This window comes from Neomonachus schauinslandi, chromosome 1, assembly GCF_002201575.2.
Source record: "Neomonachus schauinslandi chromosome 1, ASM220157v2, whole genome shotgun sequence".
In the NCBI taxonomy this organism is placed as follows: Eukaryota; Metazoa; Chordata; class Mammalia; order Carnivora; family Phocidae; genus Neomonachus; species Neomonachus schauinslandi.
This window is the reverse complement of record NC_058403.1, coordinates 212053600-212075866: the sequence shown is the minus strand read 5'-3', so window position 1 is coordinate 212075866 and position 22267 is coordinate 212053600. Positions and strand designations below refer to the sequence as shown.

Sequence of the window (22267 nt, the reverse complement as noted above, 5' to 3'; positions counted from 1 at the left end):
GGCCCAATGAAGGGGGTCAGCAGAGAGCCATGGCTACCTTCGCACTCAGTGGTGAGAGACTGAGGGAGTTCCCCCCAAGATCAGAAGCAAGAAGGGACACTTGCTCTCAGCCCTTGTGTTCAGTATGGTGCTGGAGGTCCTCGCCAGAGCGATAAGGCAAGAAAAGGAAATCAGAGGCACACAGATGAGAAAGAAAAAATAAAGCTGCCCCTATTTGCAAAGTACATGATGGCCTGCTAAGAAAATTCCAAGGAATCTATACAAACGTAAATACCTCCTAGAACTACTGAGTGAGTTCAGTGGGGTTGCAGAATACAAGATTGACACACAAAACCCAGCCACTGTTCTCCGTGCTAGCAAGGGACAATTAGAGACCGAAATTAAGAACACAATGTCGTTTTCAGCCACTCCCCAAGCCTACCATTTTTTTTTTTAAGATTTTATTTATTTATTTGAGAGAGAGAGCATGAGGGAGGGAGGGCCAGAGGGAGAAGCAGACTCCCCGCTGAGCAGGGAGCCCGATGCGGGACTCGATCCCGGGACTCCAGGATCATGACCTGAGCCGAAGGCAGTCGCTTAACCAACTGAGCCACCCAGGCGCCCCAAGCCCACCATTTTTTGAATGTCGGTACGTGCCAACCCTTTTACACGTATCATTAGCTGCTTCGGCGCCCTATCAAAGCCGGGGGGTGGGTTTTACTATCTTCCCCGTTTTACTCTGAGGAAGCTGAGGCTCAGAGAGGTGGCATGGCCGCCAGCCAAGGTCACAGAGTGAATGAGCGAGGGGATAAGGGCTACCAGCAGGAGCCAGCCTTAGCCCAGGGCCATCGCTCTCAATGGGTGCAAAGTAGCAGCACCCGGGACAGAAACGAGGGAGATCGCACTGATAGTAATAAAGCGCCCCCCTCCAATTGGTGAAGTGCTGATGGTGAGCCCCCCAGCTGTGGGGCAGCGTGTTGCCTCCGTTGTCAGCTTTTCGGTTCAGAACTACCTCTGAGAGAGGTGCTCTAGTTGCGCCCACTTCCCGGATGAGGAGACTGAGGCACAGGGAGAGGTGAGGCCCACAGCCCTGCCGCCCTGATTCCCGAGCGCCAGCACGCAGGCGGTGCCCGGGGGACACTCCCCCTTCCTGGGCAGCACCCGCGGGCCGGCCAGGCGCTGCTGCCTGCTGAGTCCGTGTGGGCGCCCGTTCCGCAAGAGGGTCCTGTGCCCGAGGCCTGCGGCCCGACGGCCGGCTGCCCGGGCTGGGCTCTTCCCAATGCAGGGGCCACCCATGCCCAGCCGCATGGTCATCCAAGCAGGAGTGGCCAGCGCCAAGGGGCCGCTGGCTGCCCAGCCCGGGAGCAGCCACAGGGCGTGGGGCCGAGCCGGGCACACTCCCCTCAGCTGCTGCCCAGCCGTGCCCGGCCCGGTCGGTCACGACTGGGGCTGCCCCCATCCGCTCTTGCCGTGGGTGGGGAAACTGAGGCACGGGTCCTCGTTCTGGTGCTGTTTAGGGCATCCTCAATCTTGGCAGCCAGGAGGTGCTCAACACACAGTGTGTGCAAAGCCACAGGGCAAAGGGTGAGGGCTCGTGGCTGTTTTGGAGGCATCAGCACATTACTTCCATGGCCTCCCGCGGTTGCCGAGGGCCCATCACCACCAAGGCTCCCGGAGCTGGGATGGGAACCCAGGCATCTGAGCCCAGAAGCCAGACGCGTCACGCACAGCCACGTGGCGGATGTCTGGACGCTGGTGCAAACTAGCAGAAAATCACCCTCCTGAGGGAGGAGCGCAAGTGTACCGTGGGGTGGGCGCTTCTTCGTCGTTTCAGCCTCAGTTTTCCTTATCTATGAGATGGACCCAATAACGCTGCCAGGTGTGTGGCTCTCTTAAGGATTTTAGGAACGTCTCAAATGGGAACAATAAAGCGCCATATTGACGGTCATCTTCGGGATTTAAACATAACACCAACAATAATAATAATGTGAAGGACATCCCCATGTATCCAGTTCTTGGTATCATCTCTTTACCACCCCTTGGTGGTGCTTGCACCCATTTGAAGGAGAGAACTGAGGCTCAGAACAGTTCAGCAACATGCCTGATGTCACACAGCGATTATGTCTGGCTTTGGGATGTGGTAGGTGGAAGGGGCTGATTCTCTTCCTTTGGCCTTTGATGGTGATTCCCACCACCTTGGTCTTTGACCTGAGAGACAACTCAGGGCCAGGGGTTCCATCTGGCTGGGCTTGGCCATGGGCCCCCCAACCCCTGCATTGGACACGGAGGTGGGTACGGGAGGGGGGTTGGCGCTACTCGCCATCCAGGCCGCCAGAGCTGATAATGCTGAGCTCAGCGTCTGTCTGCTTCGCCCGTCTGCCAAGGAGCCTGATTATTTTTAGATAAGATGGAGAGGCGGGCGCCAGGGTGGGAGGGAGCCCCCAAGCCAGGTGGGTGGGTGGCAGTATAGAAGCTGCAGGGGGACGCCCCTCCGCCCCCTCCTGGGCGCCCTGCGTGACAACCCAAGACCAAGTGCTGGACCCCCAGGACTTCGAGGGCAGAGGCCGAGCAGAGGGGGCCTGAGGGCTCAAGGACTCATCTCTTTGGCCCTCAGTTTCCCCATCTGTAAAATGGGCATAATGGTGGCTCCTGCCTCCCAGGGTTAAGGCAGGTTGAATGAGTTACCCTCACAAGTTAGTAAGTGAGCTACCTTCATTTCATAAACGAGGAAACAGACTCAGGGAGGGGAAGATCTCCAGCCTGCGACTGAGCCAGCCCCTGCACACAGGTACTGCCACGTAGAGGTCCTGCCAGATGCCCATGACCCTGTGGGGCAGCAGCCAAGGGAAGAGGCCAAGCGGAGACCCCGGGGCCTGGGCACGTTGGGGGCCACTTCTCCACGGCACTGCCCAGCCTGGCCCCAGCATGGGTGTCTCCTCTCCCCCTGGGGTGGGGTTCCCTGCAATGTCACCACCTCCTCCTCCTTCTCTCTGCAGACGCGGAGCAGAGCGGCAGTCCCCGGGCAGGGATGGGCTCCGACCAGGAGGACAGCAAGCCCATCACACTGGGTGAGTCTGGGGATGCTGAAGGAGGGGGGGACCCTGTGTGCTCTGCGTGGCCCTGCGTGGGCACCTCAGAGATTAATGGATTCATTCATCACAGCCATGCCATGGACAGGTGCTGCTGTTATTCCATTGTGTAGATGAGAAAGCCGAGGCTCAGAGAGGTTAAGGGGCCTTCCCAGGGGCACCCAGGAAGCTGGTGTTGGAACCCACAACCCTTAGCTCCCAGCATCCGGCCACTGAAGTGCTCACGCCACAAGAGAGGCCCCATGGGGCCCTGCAATCCCATGGGACATTCAATGGGTGAGCAAGGCGAGTCACTCCTATGTTGGTGGGAAGCGAGAGAGTCGGCCTCAGGCAGGGCTGGGAGCAGAGCCCCGAACAGAAAGAATTCAGAAGCTGCAGAGGCCCTGCTTCTGCCCTGGTCTGCCCCCATAATCGCCCTCCTGGACCAGAGCAGTCACCTCCACCCTGGTCCCCTGGCTTCTGCCCTCACCATCCCCAGTCTGTCCTCCCTAAAGTAGCCAGAGAGCGCCTGTGAGCACCTGAGTCAGGTCCTGCCTTCCTCTGCTCACAGCCCTCCAGGGTTCCCACCTCCCTTGGGGTAAAAGTCCTCCTCTGACCCCCAAGGCCCTTCAGGATCTGTCCCTCTGCCCTCCCCTCCACCCTGTCTCTCCCTCACTCTCTCTGCTCCAGCCTCATGGGTTCCTAGCTGTTCCTCCAACAGTCCAGGCCCAGTCCCTGCCTCAGGGCCTTTGCATGTTCTTTGCTCTCTATTTGGACAGCTAACTGCTCTCTCTCTCTTTCTTTGGATCTCCCAGGTCTCAGCTCACATGCTCCCCTCCCAGAGAGATCTTCTGATCTCAAGCAGCCTTAGCCACTCTCAATGGCCACCTTCTGTTTTATTTCCTTCTGAGGAAGTTAGTGATTGCATATGTATTTGCTTAGTTGCTTAGTGACTGCACATGTGTTTATCTCTCCTAATGCAACGTCACCTCCTTGAGGGCAGAGGCTTTTGTCTGTCCTGATCACCATTGTGTCCTCAGTGCCTAGAATAGGACCTGGTACATAATTAGTGTTCAATAAATATTTGCAGAAAGCAAAAAAGGAGAGAGGGGGAGATGAAGCAGAGAGAAAAAGAGAAACTAGAGAGATGGTATAGCAGGGGCGAGGAGGGAGGAGAGATGAAAAGGAAGGAAGGAAGAATGGAAGAAAAAGCAAGTGGGTGAGGACATCCCCATAGGAAGGACCAGCACAGGGAGGCCGGATGGTTTCAGGAGGTTCACAGGCCCTCAGGCTGCTCACCACTGGCCGTCTGTGACCCTGAGTCCTCCTTGGCCTCCTGTGATCTCCAGGCGCCTGCCTCCAAGCCAGATGTTCAAGGCAGGCGGGGGCAGCGGCGCTTGGCCTGGTCCCATGGGGAGCTCCAGCGTCTGGCGGGGGAAAGCGCTTCCTCCCACCCGCCAGGGAGTCCCCTGGAGATGGAGCTGGGCGAGTGCTGCACAAACAGGAAACCCCGGTGGGGGGGAAGGCGGAGGGGCGTGCTGACACCAGCTGGCCATCTGGGTGGCAGGAAATGGCCATGGCCACTTCCCCTGGACACTGGGGGGCCATCACCCTGTCCTCCCCTGGACACTGGGGGGCCATCACCCTGTCCTCCCAGGGATGTTGTGGCCCAGAGCCCCCCAGCATGGGGCTGGGCATATAATAATTGCACAATAAATAGTGTTCACAAAGCTCATAACCAGGGAGGCTGGAGTTTCTGGACTGGTGGGGGCTTGGATCTCCCACAGCTGGGGAAACCGGGCACCAAGGTCAGCTCCCTGTGGCCCATGCTGCCCCCTGGGGGCCTGGAGAAGAACTGCTCTCGCCACCCCAAAAAGCCTAGCGCTGCCCACCTGCTGGTCCTGACCCCGCTCTGACAGCCCTCCCTGGCTCCTTTCACTCCAGCCCTGTTGGCCTCCAGCCCCAGGGCCTTTGCATGGGCCACCAGTGGGAATATTGTGGCCCTCAGGGAGGCAGCAAAACACCACGTTTAAGATCACCCCAGTCACAGCAACCAACACTTGCTGTTCTTGCCGTTTTCCAAATTTTAATGCATCCACTCCTCTTATCCACCCCTACCTGGAGGTCTTGGTAAAATGTCACCCACAGCAAGGCCTTCTGAGGGTCCTTTGCGTGCAGTAGGTTACCTTTCCAGCAGGCTCCCCTAACCCTGCCTGCCTACCACTGCCTGACACGTGGCGCATTTGACTTCATGATCTTAAATATTTTTTTGTGGTTAAATTCACAGAACATCAAATGTACAGTTAGTGTGCAACCCCATCACCTCTATCCAGTTCCAGAACATTCCCTCTCCCCAAAAGGAAACCCCGTCCCCATCAGCCATCACCCCCATCCCTGCCCCCAGCCCATGGCCCCCACGAGCCCCCTTCCCGTCCGTGGATGAGCCTGTTCTGGACGTGTCACCCACGTGGACTCACACCCCGTGTGGCCTTCTGTGTCTGGTTCCCTCTCTGAGCGTCATGGGCTTGGGGTCCGTCCCCGGGGCAGCGCGTGTGGGCGCCTGGCTCCTGCTCACGGCCGCGGGACACCCCCGGGCATGGACGGACCACGTTTTGTGTATCTGTTCATCTGTTGAGGGGTTGTTTCTAGTTTGGGCTGTTGTAAGTCACGCCCCTACGTGCATTCATGTACAGGGTTTTGTGTCTTATTGACATCACATGTCCACTGCCCACACCGGACAGTGAGTCCCAGGGGGGCAGCCGCTGTGTCTGCCTCATTCCCAGTGTCTGCAGCGCCCAGCTTAGAACTGGACGCTAGAGGCACTTGGTAAATGCTTGTTGAGCAAGTGAATCCTGCCCGTGTGGGCCTCTGGGGGCACAGCAGGCCTGCTCCCAGCTGTCTGAGGTCAGCCAGGGCTCCCGCCGTCTTGGAGCCAACCTGTTTCCAAAGCCATAAAATGGGTCCCGGCCACCCCACACCAGAGAGAAGGGTCTCTCTTCCTCTGACATTAGGAGGAGTGGTTCTGGGGACACTGGGGATTTTAACTGCTGCAAGGGGGCCCTCCATTCAGCCTGTGGTTCTGAGCTGCTGCTGTTGGCCAGGCTCTGGTCTGGGCACTAGGGACACTGGGACCTGGACACACAGAACCCCATCATCACAGAGCTCCCAGTCTGGAGGGGGAAGGATAAGAAGCTGCAGCATTGCATGGTGTAAGGAGTGACACAGAAAGCAAGCCAGCCCCTCCTGGGCGGTTGATTCATATCTCTCAGCCGCCCAGATGACAGGGTACGTGGCCTCCGTTTCCGAGATTAGGGAGCAGGGAGGCTCAGGGATGGGAAGTGACTTGCCCAAGATCAGATCCGGGCAGCAGGGCCGAGATTTGAACCCGGGTCCGGCCTCTACCTCCGTATTGCCACAGGGCTGCAGGGGGTGGACAGGGTGACCACTCCAGCCCCCGGAGTGTGGGTAGCCCAGGGTGTCGAGGAAGGAAACAGACCCAGTGAGCCCCATTTTCTCCCTGTTCCAGACACCACAGATTTCCAGGAGAGCTTCGTCACCTCCGGTGTGTTCAGTGTCACCGAGCTCATCCAAGTGTCCCGGAGTGAGTGTCCCCGCCCACCCTGTGCTGGGATCCAATGAGGGGAGGGACTCCCACAGGGAAGGGGCACTGGAGAGGGAGAAGGGGCTTTGGGAGGGGAGGCTCTGAGAGAGAAAGGGTCTCAGGGAGAGGCGAGGAGCCCATCACCCTGCCCTGCTCCCCTCTGTCACCAAGCCAAGGTCCCTAGGAAGGGCGGCATCCAGGCCCTTCCTAGAACCCAACCAAGGTCAGGGCAACATGCTCCTCCCCAGGAAACAGACTGCACATGGAGGATGGAGGGTGCTGGAAAACCTTCTGCCCCTGTGTCCTTTCCTGGGGCCTCCCGACCCCTCCAGGAGGAGACCCCAAAGGGCCCCACCCCCCTCCTCTCTTTGCCTCCTGTTCCCTTACCTTGCTAATGGACCTGCTGGGGACCCACTCCCCTGACACCCCCCACTGAATTCCACCCCAGGGAGTTCACCCTGACCGTCTCCCTGACCGTCATCCTCCCTGTCCACATCAGCAGAGCCTGGCTTCAGGGAGCACTTGCAAGCTTGGCCTCCAGCTCTGCCTCACAGTGTGAACCAGCTTTCTTGCCGGCTTTGGTCTTCTGATCCATAGAACAAGACAGTTTCAGCCAAATTAGGACCCAGGCCCATCAGGGAAGGGGTTCCCTTTCGGACTGGCCAGCCCCCAGATGGCTCTCCGCACTCTCCAGGGCACACTGCGCCCCTGGACCTTGCGCCCTCTCTCACTCTGCTCGCTCTTGCCCTCCGCAGCCCCCGTGGTGACTGGAACAGGACCCAACTTCTCCCTGGGGGAGCTGCAGGGACACCTGGCATACGACCTGAATCCAGCCAGCACAGGCATGAGAAGAACGCTACCCAGCACTTCCTCCAGCGGGTACGTGCCCTGGTCCCCGCCTCGGGGCATTTAACGACCCCTCCCCTACGTCCATCTGACCCCAGTGGTTCATTCCTCTCCCTGCAATGCCTGCTTTCAAGGTCCACCTGGTAAACTCCTACTGATCCTTCAAAACCCAGCCCCGAGTGCTGCTCTCCCCAGCCCTGGCACCCCAGTAAGAGTTCCCACAGCCTTGAGTCCTGTGAGCCCAGCCCTGGAGAGTGCACGAGTAGGTGGCCACTGGTTCTTGCTGCGATACGCTGTGTAACCTTGAGCTGGTCACACCGTGCTTGCCTGGGTTTCCCCATCTGTAAAATGGGACCGTAGTCCTACCCGGGTGTTCTGAGGGTTCCGGGAGGCCCCGTGATTAGCCAGGTCCACGGGGTTTTAGTGCGCAGCCCGCTAGCTGCCGCCTGCCCTCGGCTGAGCCCCTCGCGCCTCGGCCCCACGCGTCCCATCGGAGCAATGGGCAGGTTGAGACAGGCGTTCACGCCACCCGCGGACAGCCCGCGGCTCCCGCCGCGTCTCGCGATAGCACCCTGCTCGCCCTGCCCGCTAGGGACCGGAAGTTAGCTCAGCCTGCCCACACCCTCGAGTCTCCGTGGTAACCGGCCTGTGCTCTCCTTCCCTCACTCTTTAGGAGCAAGCGGCACAAATCGGGCTCGATGGAGGAAGACGTGGACACGAGCCCCGGCGGCGATTACTACACCTCGCCCAGCTCTCCCACGAGTAGCAGCCGCAACTGGACTGAAGACATGGAAGGAGGTGGGCCTGCGGTGGGGGCGGAGCCGGCCTCCGGGTCGGGGTGGGGTTACCGCGTCTGGGACTACATATCCCGGCAGGCACCGCGCGGGCCCCCGGGGGCGGGAGCCTCGGGGGCGGGGCTGGAGCCGCGGAGCCTCCTGGGAATTGTAGTCGCGGGGGTTGTTCGTCGCTGGAAGTCCGGGCTCTCGTTCCCGAGCTTTTTGGTTCCGCTGAGGCCACGGTGAGCGGAGACTGTCCCTCGTGCGACTTTCCTGCCCTCTGCTCGGTAAGGCCTCATTCCCGTGGGGTTCATCTCCGCGGCGTTCCCGAATGGACTCGGCAGCGCTTCTGATCAGCAGGGCGCTTCTTCCCGGGGTCGTCCTCAGACCCTTATCTAGAGCCCCCCCCCCCCCCGGCTCCCCGTGTTCTTAGGGGATTCTCATCCCCGCGGGGTCTTCGCGCGTGTGAGTCCAGCTCTCTCCGAACCCCGTCGCTTTTCCCTCGGTGTCCTTTCCGGGGAGATCGTGTCCTCGCGCTTCTGTCTTCATTGGCCCTCCCCAGATCGGGGTCCTGTCCTGCAGGGGCACCGTTTCCATAGGCGCCCTTCTGTGCAGCGCTGGCTCCCCAAGGGCCTCCTCCAAAGATCCACCCCCCTTGGGGTCCCCGTCTCCACCGCGATTCCCCTCCGAGGAATCCGAGGTTCTGCTCTGCAGCGGCCGGCCTCGGGGATGCTCGCGAACTGGTGTTCAGGGCGGCCTACGCGCCTGCCTTACCCTGGGCACGGCGTCCCTGGTGACTCTTAGATCTTCAGCGGGATCTCTGCCCCGGATTTCAGAAGCATCACACTGTCCAGACCCTTACCCCTTATCAGGGGTTCACCCCACGGATTAGCCAGGGGTTGCCAACCTGGACCCGGGTGCACCGGCCCATACAGCCTCTGGTGAACCCACTTCTCTGAGCCTCAGTTTCCTCGTCTGTAAAATGGGGTTGTTAATACATGCACTACCCATCTGAGGCTGTTTTGGGGATTAAGTGAGTTAATGCATTTGGTGCCCCTAAAACAGACCTGGCACATAATACCCCCCCCTCCAATAAATCTTAGGAGTGGTTTGCTTGTGTCCTCCCCCTTTGTCCCTCCTCCCTATCCCCCAAGGGCCAGCTTTCCTATAAAACTCTGTCTATACAGAGTGTCATACCTCCAGGATTCCTGGAAAGCAGTATAACATTACAGTTAAGAGCAGGTTTAGATGGAAGAGAGACTGGGGTTTGAAATCCAGCTCAGCCACTGGCTCGCTGTATGGGCTGTGTAACTTTGGGCAGGTGACTTGACTTCTCTGAGCCTCAGTTTCCTTATGTCCCAAATGGGATTGATGAGCTAACTGTTCTCTCTTGGAGTTGGAAGGAGGAAATGGTAGGACGTGCCTAAAGCAACTCTCTGGCACATGATAAGTGCCCAGGACACAGTTCATTGTTTGTGTCTTTATACAATTCCCATCTCTATGAGTCAGTCTCTAACTCATCTGGTTGTACATTCGAGCCCAAGGGTCCTCCGTCTTCTACTACGTTGCCTTTCGGAGCCGGTACCTAACTTTGGGAGGATCTATTTATTATAGACTCTAATTTATGGGTCAGAGTGTCTCTGTGGTTCTCTCTGTGCACTCCCCATTTCTGTCAGTCTTGCCTCTATAAAAATCCTGTATTTAATAAGCTTTAAGTTTGATTGTGAGAAACAGAAAACCCAAAAGGACAGGACATTTCTCCCGAAAGTAAATGTTCAGCCATCAGCAACCCTGGACATGTATGTTGTGCAGGACTTAGGCTCCTGCCTTATGCTCCAGTGAATATGGTTTTCTTTCCCACCTCGTGGTCCAAGACAACTGCTGGAGCTTCAGCCATCATGTCTACTTTCCAGCCAGGAGGAAAGAAGGGTCAAGTATGAGCATGTCCTCGCCCTTTAAGAATCATTCTCAGAAGATGCACTTACCTCTTCTGCTTATCTCTATGCCCCTGAGTTGGTCTTGTGGCCACACTCTGCCCCGAGGGACTCTGGGAAATGTCGTCCTATTTTCGGCAAGTATGTGCCCGTCTCAAATTTAAGGGTTCTGCTACTAAGGAAGAAGGGTAGAGCAGATGTTGGGAGACCGTTAACTTCTGCCCTGTCATTTACTGGTTGGGAAGCCGAAAGCACTTCTCATTGGCTCTGTGATTGACAAGACTACCGATAAGCTATGTACTACCTAGAGGTGGAGGACAGCCTCTGTGATGTAGGCACAGCAGCCCTGAGAGGAAAAATTATAGCCTCAAGTCTATGGATTAGAAAAAGAGAAGGGATGGACGTAAAAAACGTAGCTTTCAATGCAGGAAGCTCAAAAAGGAAAAAAAAAATTAAAAGGAAGGAAATGTTCTCGAGAGTCACTGGACTGGAGCTGGGTCTGAACTTCCTGCCTTGAGCATGAAGTGGTGGCCGTGGGGGAGGGGGAGGAACCCACACCCGCTCCTGTTGTGTGCTGGGGAATCGCAGGTCGCAGGGGAATGTCAGAAGGGATCTGTCCCCTCCAGCCTCTGTTGGTTGCCTTGGGTGATGGCAAACTCGCTCCCTCCTGCGGGACCCTCGGTATAACCCCCTCCCCCCATCCCCGCTGTGACCCCCACTGTGTGGCCTGTCTGGGCCCCCGCAGGAGCTCCCAGCCTAGTGGGAAGATGGATTCATCTCCTCCCTCTCCTCCCCCTCCCATCTCCTCCCCCCTCCCCCACTTTCTCCTCCTCCTGGCTTCCTCCAGCTTCCTGTCTAGACGGCCCCCAATTAGCTGCTCATTAAGGGGGCTAAGCTGATTAGAGCACTCTTCCCTTCCTCTGCTCTGGCCACAAGGGCAGTGCTCAGCTAACAGCCCCCCAACCCCAGCATCTCTTACCTGGGGGGGGTCGTGTCAGCCCCACCCAGGCAGCATTCCCGCATCCACACCTCGCAGGCCTTTGCCCTCTCTATGCCCAGGTAGGAGTGCCTTTTCTCCTCCTGGCCACCCCCTCCCGAGGCCTTCCCTGATTACCCACCCACGGGGGCCAGAAAGGGGCACCCTCTGCTCGGCTGCCAGACTGCTTGGTTCTTGCTGCTCCTGGGGCCCTCCAGCAGGGGGTGTAGGCCCCCCCCACATGCAGTTTTGATCCAGGGTGAAGCAGGCGGCTCCCTTCTCTCTGTCACGTGTCGGGGGGGGCTTTGTCCACCTCTGTGGAACTTGGGGGCGGCAGGAGGGGTGCAGAGCGTGGCCGGTGGAGGTGCGGTGGTAAGAGTCAGCCCCACCAGTTCTCTGCTCCGTGGCCTCCAGCCAGTGACCTCCCATCAGGCGCCAGTGTCCACATGTGGGGGTGACTCCTGTAAGCCCTGCGCAGGGCAGCTGCGTGCCTGCCCACGATCTTGCAGAGGGCCCTCACCCGGGCCGCTCCGCCCCCAGGGGACTCCAGTCAGGACGTCCAGGTTGTCACCGCTCTGGGGAGGGGCTCCCAGCACCGAGGTGGTGGGCCCGGGGTTGCAGCACACCCCTGCAGTGCCCCACACGCCCCCGCGGAGAGCCACTGGGCCCCACGTGCCCTGCATCATGCAGGCTCACCAGATGATGGCTGGTCTTGGCAGAGTGGCACGCACCCACCCATCACTCCGCCTGCACACACCGCAGGGGGCCAGCCCGCGCGCGCCCGCTGGGGCCAGGGAGCCCCGGACAGTGGAGCTGGGACGGGCTTGTGTGTTGAGCAAGTGGATGCACATGCAGGTGGGTCCACTTGGTGGAGGATGTGCTTAGACAGGTGCCAGACGGAGCGGGGAGGCGGGGGACGCGAAGGGGGGGCTGCAGGCTTGTGTGCTCAGTAAAGGTGGCCCTTCTCAGATGGGACACAGACCGGGCGCCCGGGTGGGAATACAGGTAGACGTGTTGAGCAGCAAGATGCCTGCTCGGACCCAGGGGTGGAGGCCATACCAGCAGCGTCCTAACCGGACGGCAGCTACTCAGGGGCATTGCAGGCAAGTCTGCTGAACCACTGAGGGATGCCCGGATGTGGGAATTCACACTCAGGGCCTCCGGGGGCCTGCCCAGCAGCACGGAGGGCTATTCTTTCTTGCAGGGCCTGGGGTCAGGCTCCCCCCTCCCTCCCGCCTGCCCTGGTTCCCCCAGGCCCCATCTCAGGAAGCTCTAGAAGGGCCTGTAGAGATGCGCTGGGGGGCAGGGTCCAACCAGGCTATTGCCATCCAGGACAGGCTGTTCTAGGAAATCCTCCTAAGAGAGCGTCTCCCGGCCCTAACCTCGTTCCCTTGTTCCCACCACAGCCCCGTGGCAGCAGGGATCCTGCACTCGCGCATGCACACACACACAAACACACACACACACAGCCCCCAGGGCTGGCTGCCTCCCTGCTGACCACCTCTGTCCCATCAGCCCCTCCTGGTCCCTGGGAAAGCTTGGCTGCCAGGACCCGCTGACCCAGGTCCCAGGACTCATTCATTCACACCGCGTGTGTTCAGGGCTGGCGACCAGGGTTGTAACAGCAGAACCAGCTGACTGCCCTAATGGCCATGGGGGGCTGGTTCCCACATCTGGTTCACCGAGGCCAGCAGAGGGACCACGGGAAGCAGGACCCAGTGGTGTGGCTGAGGGAACACGCCCCCCTGTCACGGGGCACGCGCGACAGGAGACCCCAGAAACCATGACAGGAAGCCTCAGGAGGGAGCGGCTCTCGCCAGGGCGACTCTGCCCAGGGACCTCTGTGGTTGTGGCCCGGGGGGCTCCTGGCATGGGGGTGGGGCATGGCAAGGATGCTGCTCGGCCTACAGCGTGCAGGATGCACCCCCCCCCCCCAGGGGAATGACCTGCCCTGACGTCAGCGGTGCTGGGTGGGAGGGAAGGCACACCCCTCACCATGTCTGAATCCACTCTGAGTCTCAGTAGGTGTATGTCACTCTAAATTATATTTTTAAAATAATTTCTAAGTGTATCCATCTGCAGGCCCCACATCCCTGAGATTCTGGACGCAGGGATGGAGCCGGACCCGGGACTCTGCACTTGTCACTCTCTTCCCGCACATCTGGGGGACGGCAGGGGTGGGGGTGCCAGATGGAGGGTGCAGGGGGCCCGCCTATTTCTGAAGGGCCCCCGTGTGCCCAGCAGAGGCGTGGTCTGCCCCCGTTGGGACAATGGGGACACTTGGGCCACGGTCTCTGCGGAGTCTCCGTGGGCCCGATTTACACGTCATTCATGGAGGGAGGTGCCGGGGGCTGAGCTGGAGGCTGTCGGGGTACCGGAGGGCCAGGGGTGCCCCAGGCAGCTGGGGAGGCGGTGAGGCCCCTCTGCTCGGGATTGCCGCAGGTCAGGCAGGTGCCGGGCCCTGGTCTAGCAGCTGTAGTCTTCTGTCTCCCTTTATCCTCACGATGGCCCCACAGGGAAGATTCTGTTCCTCACCCTGGTGAGGATGAGGTCTGCACGCGCAGAGCCACTCAGGGCCTTGTCTGTGTCCTGCCAGCTCACCTCTGCCTGATGGGGCTTTTGAAGGGACCCTGCGGCCTTCTCTCTAGAGCCTGGCGGCCCCCGGGGCCCAAGGCAGCCCCGAGCGGACCTGTGTCTGGAAGGAGAGAAGGCGGGGGCCAGGCTGTGACGTCCAGGGGCCTCTGTGGGCACCAGGCTCCTCGTTCCGTGGGCCACATGACCCCGTGCAGCCCCTCTCTGTGCTCGGAGCCCCGATTCTCTGTGCTCGGAGCCCCAGTGTGCAGCCCCACCGCGGACAGTGGGCTCCCAGGCCCTCGGCCCCGGGGTGCTGGAAGAAGGAAGGGCCAGGATCTGATGCCTGCAGCCCTGTGACCCTCTGGCTCCTCCCACGCAGGCATCTCGTCCCCGGTGAAGAAGACCGAGATGGACAAGTCTCCATTCCACAGCCCGTCTCCCCAGGACTCACCTCGCCTCTCCAGCTTCACACAGCACCACCGGCCTGTCATTGCCGTGCACAGCGGTGAGCACGGGGGCCCCGGGCAGGGAGGGCGGCTGGGCCCTCTGGCCAGGCCCCCCTCGGCCAGGGACGTCCCACAGGCCATCTGACCATGAGTCCTGTCGCCGTGGCCTCCCGGCCAGGCGAGAAAACCTGGAGGTGTCGTGGTACAGAGCGCCTGGCCCTGACTCTGTCTCTTGGGCCTCGGTGTCCCCTTCTGTACAGGAAGGAGGTACAGTCTGGGCTTGTCCCTCAACCTGCTCGCCTTATCTCACACTCAGCCCCCGCAGGGTTGGGAGGTCCCCAAAGGGGGTGGACACACACAAGGCCACCCAGGTGATACAGGGGTGCCACGTGAACAGGAGGGAGACCCACTCAAGCAGCCAGTGGGTGTGCGCTGAGCTGGGCACAGTGCCCCTGGTTCTGTGTTTGCTCACCTGGCAGTTGGGGCTCATAAACATTCCCCACCCCACCCCGGGACTGTGTTTAGGACCGAACGAGCTAAATCAAGGGCTTGAACATCTCCGGGGAGCCCGTTGTTATGATGATAACACTTTAGCTCTGCACGGGGCAGACACACATACAGGGAGGCGGGTAAAAACCAGCATGGTGCCGTGGTTTAGATCACGAGGCAGCAGACCAGGCCCACGGCTGCTGCTGTAAATAAGGTTCCACGGCTGCGTGGCCTCATCCACCCGTTGACACGTCGTCTGTGGCAGCTCTCGGGCTGCAGTGGGCAGGTCCAGTAGCTACAGGAGAACCTAGGGCTGAGAAGCCAGAAGTATGTACTGTTTGGCCAGGAGCTGGAGAGAGGACAGGGGGACTGAGCCATGATAGAAGCAGGGCTGCCTTTGGGGGTGGTGGAAATGTTCTAGAATGACGGCACGAATATACAAAAAGTCATTGGATTGTTTAGGAAAAAAAAAAAGCAAATACTACGCGGGCACGTTACTCACCTGTGAACAGGAGCGAGGTGCCCACACGGGACGGACCCCAAGCCCACGACGCTCAGGGAGGGAACTACACACAGAAGCCACACGGGGTGTGAGTCCACGTGGGTGACACGTCCGGAACAGGCTCATCCACGGACGGGAAGGGGGCTCGTGGGGGCCGGACGGGGAGGGGGTGGGAGGGTAACGGCTGATGGGGGCGGGGCTGCTTTTCGGGATGATGGCAATGTCCTAAAAGAAATCGTGGTGGTTGCACAGAGAATGTGCTAGAAACCCGTGAACCGTCTACAGAAAGAGCTAGCCGAGCCTTGGGTTGGGCTCTGGGCTGTGGGGCCAGACCTTCCCCTGGGTCTGCCACCTGCTTGCTGTGTGGTCTGGGGCGGGGGACATAACCTCAGAGAGCCATCATGTCATCCTATTTCAAAACCAGACGAAACCGGGGCACCTGGGGGACTTCTTTGGTTCAGCATCCAACTCTTGATTTCAGCTCAGGTCTTGATCTCAGGGTCGTGAGTTCAAGCCCCCCATTCGGCTCCATGCTGGGTGTAGAGCCTACTTAAAAAAAAAAGGGGGGGGGGAGGTGATACCACAACCCGTGGGCTTATGGTAGACGTCCTCGAACTTGGGCGTGTAAAGGGCTGGGTTTTGCTCTGTCACTGGGACCTGCACCCACAGACCCAGTCGCTGGGAGACCATGCCCCCAGCCAGAGCCTCCGCTGACTACCCCTCCTGGTCTCCACAGGGATCGCCCGGAGCCCTCACCCATCCTCAGCCCTACACTTCCCCACGACCTCCATCCTGCCCCAGACAGCCTCCACCTACTTCCCGCACACAGCCATCCGCTACCCACCTCACCTCAACCCCCAGGACCCGCTCAAAGATCTCGTGTCGCTGGCCTGTGACCCAGCCAGCCAGCAGCCTGGACCGGTGAGTTTGGGGGGCTTGGGCCTCCCCTCTGCCCCACAGGGCCGTCTGCCCACACATGGCTCCAGGGGACCTCCCCGGGGGGCCTGGCACATCACACGGCCGTCTCGGGCAGCCCTCCGCCAGGCAGCCTCTGTTTGAAATGGTTTCATGGATGGCAGGGCCGCGTTCCCTCTTCTGAAGTGCCCGGAGCCGGGCCAGGTCAGAATGAAGGCTTTTCCGGGTGTTGGAGTTGACAGCACACAGTTTACCCAGATTCACACATGGTCCTGGGGCCTCAGCACAAGCCCACCTTTGCCAAACCTCCACAGAAGCTTTCAGTGTTCAGAGCCTTTTGCATTTGGAGCTGTGGGCGAGGTGGTGGACAAACTCGTCCTTATAGTGGACAAGGGGAGCGTACAGCCCCCGTGGGTTCGGATGTTGTTCAGGGTGAGGTGGCATCTCGTGGAAGGAGCAGACGGGTAAAGAGTGGCTTGAGGAGGAGACGCAGGGTCCCGGGATGCTTCTGGAGGCCTGCGGGGTCAGGCGAGGGGGCGGCAGCGGCACCCACCAAACTCGCCTGGTCACGCCAAGCCCGGCCCTCCCCCGGCAGGGCCGCCGACGGCCGCCCGAGGCAGAGGGGGCGCCCGCCGCCTTAACCACCTGTCTCTCTGTTCCTCCCAGTTAAATGGAAGTGGTCAGCTCAAAATGTCCAGTCACTGCCTTTCTGCTCAGATGCTGGCACCCCCGCCCCCTGGGCTGCCGCGGCTGGCGCTCCCCCCCGCCACCAAACCCACCTCCGAGGGAGGAAGCACGTCGCCGACCTCGCCCTGTAAGCACTCGGGAAGCGGTGCCGTGGCAGGGCGGGCGTCCCTGAGGGGCCCCCTCCCCTCCCCTCCCCGACTGCTGGGGTCGGGCTCGGGCCTGGCCTGCCGGGTCCCGGTGAGTTTGGTGGGTCCCCAGGTAGAGGCCCGGGGGGCCATGTGGTCAGGCCCACGTGGGGCCAAGGCAGCCTTAGGGAGTGGCAGGAGAGGGCCAGGGGGGCGTCTGGGGTCCCTGCGTGCCCGCTCCTGGCCTCTCAGCCCTCCTCTGTGCAATGAGCAGGAGGCGGTAGGTGAAGATCTCAAACCGGCGGCCCCAGGGGCAGACGCAGCCCCCAGGTGCCTTTTGTTGGTGGAAAATGATAATTTCTTGTTGTCTTAGAGTCAGGACAGTTCACGTGAAAATGTCAGAGTTCTGGGCTCTTGGTAAAAAAAAAGCAGCCACAGTGGGCCCCGTTCCTACTGGTGACCCAGGCTGGGCCACACCTTTAGATGAGACAGTCCCCACCTGCCCACCTGATCCTAGAAGGCCTTGAGTTGATTGCCTCGCCTTCTAGAACTTTCCACCCTCTGGATGTGATTCCAGATGACCACTCGCTGGCCCCTCACACTTCCCCCAGTCCTGGGGTCCACCCCCATCGGCAGTGGCTCTGCACCCAGCCCCTCCCTGGACCCCAGTGCGGGCTCGGGTGGGCCATCCACCCTCCTCCAGGCCGCCTCACTCTGGGCCGCCGGCCTCTGGGCGTCCCCCAAGGCCGTCTCAGTCACTGCCCTGAGCAGATGATCTCAGAGACCCCAGACCTCTCAGTCTGCCCCTCACACTCTGAGCATCTGTGTCACCACACCTGAGCAGGGGGGCCAGCAGCTCGCCCCCTTCCCTGCAGCTCTGCCCCCACCCCCGCCGTCCAGGGCCGGCCCGGACGTGGGGCAGCTGTATGAGCAGACGGGCTTTCTCTGAATGCCAGGGGCAGTGCGGGGCACTGGGTTTGAATCCTGTCTCCGCAGCTCACTCCCCGTGGGAAATGTCCTTGCTCTCTGAGCTGCCCGTTTTCTCAGCCATAAAATGGGACGGTCACAGAGCGCCCAGTCTAGGGTGGTGGGGAGCGAGGGGAGGAGCTAGATCAGGGAGAACATTAAGCTCCACGCCAGGCACGGAGTAGAGAGTAGATAGTAAATACGCTGGGCAGGGTACCCCCTGCTCCACTCGCTCTCTCGTCTGTAAAATGGGAGTAGTCCTCACATTTGCTAGATGGAGGCCTCTGCAGGCCCACGGGCCCGGGAATTCCCTCTCCTCCTGCACCCGGTTTTAACAGCCTGTGCAGCCTGTCCCCCTCCTCCTGCCAGGGCCCCCGACCCCCACGCCCCCCACTTACCCCAGCCTGGCCGATCCCACGCAGGGACGCAGGGACCCTCCCGCCACCTCGGGCGCGGCCTGGCTGAGGCCCCCAAGCTCCCTGGCAGCCCTGGGCTGCGAATTACTTACTTGCCAACAAAACGTAATTGGGATGAAAATCTAACTCTAAATGTAAACGTAAATATAAATGTGTGCGTGCATGCGTGTGTCTGCAAACACCCGGCCTTCCCTGCACAGTCTCCAAGAGTAAGATTAATAAATAAAGCGCCCTCCATAATTCATGGCGCCACGCGCGGGATGCAGGCCACGAGAGCAGCTGGAGTAGGCAGCGAAGCACCCTGAATAATTCACGGGCGGTTTCTGATGATGAATCTTTCATCTTGTGCCTTCCATCGCAGCAGATGCCCCGCCTGTGTGACCCCAGGGCCCGACACTGTGGGCTTCCCGGGGTGCCCGGATCGGCTGGGGAGGGCAGCAAGCTTGGAGGCGCCGGGTGCTGGGTGCGAAGGCCCGGCTGTGTGACCCTGGGCAGCGGCCACCCTCTCTGGGTGCTCCCGCACAGCCCCCTTCGCTAACGGGCTCTCGGTCTCTCTCCTCCCCGCAGCCTACTCTACGCCCGGCACGTCCCCTGCAAACCGTTCCTTTGTGGGATTAGGACCAAGGGATCCAGCGGGCATTTATCAGGCACAGGTAGGGGCCGAGAGGCCGGCTGGTGGGGGGCAGGGAGGGGCAGGGCAAAGGGCCCCGCCTGGGTGCGCAGGGAGAGGCCGGCCTGCTGGTCCCATGCCATCCCTCCAGCTGCACCCCTGCACGGTGGCCACCGTGCGTGGCAGGGGGGCCAGCTTCCCGTACCCTTCCAGGGCCTCGAGCCCGCGCCCGGGGACGTGGTACGGCCCCCGACCCCGCTTGCCGCTTCCCAGCGGGAGACACTCAACGACAGAGCTGCTGCGAGGCCGGGGCTGTTACCACCCCGGGCCCATTTGTACAGATGGGAAGACTGAGGCCCGCAGAGGCGAGGGGATTTGCCCAGGATCACACAGCACGTCAGCCCAAGCTTGCGACCCCCAGCCTTTGTCCCCTTCCATGCTGCTGGCCAGAGGGAGCACGAAAAAGGGAGACAGAGGGTGGCCGTGGACTCTAGGACTCCAGCGGCAGCTGGGGAAACGGAGGCAGCCCATGGCCGGGGGTGGGGCCTCCCAGCAGAGCCCATGCACCCCCACCCCAGGCTGCAGTCCGAGATGTGGAGAGGGGAGCCGCGGAGGCGGAGTCGGCATAACTGCGGGCCCGAGGGTGCACCAGGGCCGGGAGAGGGGGAAGGGCCGGGGACCAGACCGGGAGGCTCAGAGAGGAGGAGCGAGTTGCCTGAGGCTGAGCAGCAGTGGAGGGCAGAGCCCCGATGGCTCCAGAACTAAGACTCGTGGCTCTCAGCTTCCCAAGCAGGGTTGGGGTCTGAGTCTGTGCCGCATGCTGGCTGGGAGTGTGTTGGCAGGTGGGGGCTGGACCCTGGAGCCCCCGCTCCCCAGTATGTCTTGGGGAGGGGGTTATAGAATGTCAAACAGCCCGAGGGCAGTGCCAGGCACTGCAGGCCCTCCAGGGCCCAGATGTGCAGAGAGAGCAGCCCGGGGCTCCCCAGCATCTCCAGATTGCCAGAGCCACAGAGCATGGGCATTTGTGGGACCCGGGGCCACATGTGGTCCCTCCAGTAGCTGGGGGAGGGTTTCCTGCAGCAGGGCGTGGGCAGGGATTGAGGAGGAGCTGGAGAGGTGGCTGCGTCCCCTTCATCCTCAGCTAAGACCAGAATCAGCTGGGGACCCTCCTGGGCAGATCTGGTTGCTGCTGGCTCACAGGGGCCACGGGGAGGCCGTTGCTCTCCCTCCCTGCCCGGGCCTCAGCAGTGAGTGCTGGGGCCAGGAGGCCAGGGCTCACACCTGGCTCTGCTTTACCCACTCTGAACCTCCCTCTCGTCTTCTGGCCTCACACACCTCCCAGGGAGCGTTCCTTCAGGGACCAGTTTTATGTAGAAAGGGCACCCTAAGGCAAAGAGACTGCCCCACATACCCTTGCAAACCCCCAATACTAAGCGTTCTGCCTTGCAAAGCTCCAGCCGGGATCCAGACAGGAATCGCTTGGTCAGGGTACCCCAGCAAGCTGGGGAAACTCCAGGACTCCCTTCTTTGGGTTTTGGGTACCCCGTGGCCACTCTCTGTCAGTCCCAGCATGGACACTCCCACTCCCCAGTGCTCTGGAGCCTTGCATTTCCTCTCCTGCCCCCACCCCATATCCCACCCCAGGGGGAGGCTGGGAATGTCCTAACTGCTTCAGAAACCGAAGGTAATACACAGTGACCAGTAGGAGGCCTTGCCTACTTAACTCTTCTCCAGGCCCCCAGCCCCCTGCCTCACCTCTGCATTATCAACCTCTACATGGGGGTCCCTCTCCCCAGCAGACGTCCTGGAAGAGGAAGGAAACCGAGGCAGGCCAGGGCATACTCTGGTTCTACATGCTTCTCATGGCCCCCTCTTGGCCAGTGGGCCCCAGCTGGTGTGGAGGAACCTTGGGGAGGGGGCCCGCAGCCCCCTGCCTGGGTAGGAAGGGGCTGGGGCTGGTACAAAGGCTGGCCAGCAGAGGAGCAGGGCAGGGGTGCCCAGGCAGGGGGCTCGGCACTGACAGAGGCTGGAGATGCTGGACAAACAGTTGAATGTGGGCTTTGTCCTGGGGGCCATGGGGAGCCATGGAAGGGTTTTGAGTGGGGGGGGGAGGGGCACAGCCAGATCTGGGAATGAGAAAGAGCTTTCTGGGGCTGGTGTTGCTGGGGGACGTGGGACATGGAAGGGAGACGCCAGGTTGGTGAGAGGCTCCCAAGGGGGCCTGGGCTGTGGGAGCGGTGAGGCCCCAATCTGGGTGAATAGGGAGGGCCGCTCTGGGGGAGTCCCTGGCAGCGCTGTGTCAGCGGGACCGCTGGCCCCAGTTCCCTAGTGGGTCAGGCGCCCCCTTGCTGCTCCCTGCAGACCCTGCTCCCCGCTCCTGGAGCCCCCATCCGAAGGGCTCAGAGCTTAGAGGCCTCTCGCGCCTCATCCAGTCAGCACTTCTGCCTTCCCCCTTCGTTATTCCTGGGAGATTTGCTTTCCTCTGGCCCCCCAGTTCCACCCCCCCCAGCCGACAGCAGCTTCTTCCCCTCCTCACACCCTTCCATCTTCTGTCTTCCTCTCCGCCACATCAGTGCCCCTCCCCCAGCCAATATCCCCTCCCCTGTCAGCATCCCCCCCCCCCGCAGTGTCCCCCCCCCCCCGGTCAGTTCCCTACCTTCTTCATCTCCCCCATCAATCCCCCCCAGTCCTGAGCCATCCATCACTTGGGTCCCCAGAGTGGAGTCCATGGGCCCATACACCTCTGCCCCCTCTCTGATGTGATGGAACTCCCCCCCGGCCCGAGCATTTTACACCAGGGTCCTTTCTGCCCAGAAACACATGACACCCATCCAGCAGATGAGTAAGTCAAGGTCCAGAGGGGCTAAGCCACATGCCAGAGCCACACTGATGGCTCCAGCCAGGCCAGGGGAGTCCAGAGCCGGGACCTCACTGCCCGCCCCCCCCACCCCGGCACCCCCGGCAGTCTCCCCCTCAGCCGAAGGGGAGGATGTTAAGTTGCTGGGACCAGAGGCCTGGGAGGGAGGAAGGAGGAAGGGCCGAGGGGAGGCCACCATGGGGGAGGGTCACGCCCAGAGTCTGTCTGGTTGCCAACAGAAACCAGACATGAGGTAATGGCCAAGATGAACTTGAACTTGGCTGGAGGTGGGGGGCTGGGAGCCAGGGCGCCAGTTCATTGGGATGGCCCACGGGGCAGCCTGGTTGGAGGGGCACAATTGATTTACAGCAGGGGTGAGGGACAGCGCTGCTCCAGCCTCAGTCAGGGGGTGTCCCCAGGCCGGCCCCACGCAGGTGGATTGGACACATTCTCCAGGGAAAGGGTGTGTACGGCGGCTTCCCTGCGGAGACCCAGGCTGG

The 22267-nt window shown here is 60.9% G+C and overlaps 1 protein-coding gene across 3 annotated transcripts in view; it reads left to right on the top strand.

The window, feature by feature from the left end:
- NFIC (nuclear factor I C) overlaps positions 1-22267 on the top strand; it is a 59087-nt gene that overhangs the window by 33419 nt on the left and 3401 nt on the right. The window contains exons 3-10 of one of the 3 annotated variants that reach the window (XM_021705411.2): positions 2976-3047; positions 6574-6648; positions 7404-7527; positions 8168-8292; positions 14134-14259; positions 15928-16112; positions 16773-16920; positions 18868-18953. In XM_021705411.2, the coding sequence (XP_021561086.1) occupies positions 2976-3047; positions 6574-6648; positions 7404-7527; positions 8168-8292; positions 14134-14259; positions 15928-16112; positions 16773-16920; positions 18868-18953 (941 nt within the window). The remainder of the gene's footprint in view (positions 1-2975; positions 3048-6573; positions 6649-7403; positions 7528-8167; positions 8293-14133; positions 14260-15927; positions 16113-16772; positions 16921-18867; positions 18954-22267) is intronic. The other 2 variants (XM_021705412.2, XM_021705413.2) reach the window with 2 other exon arrangements.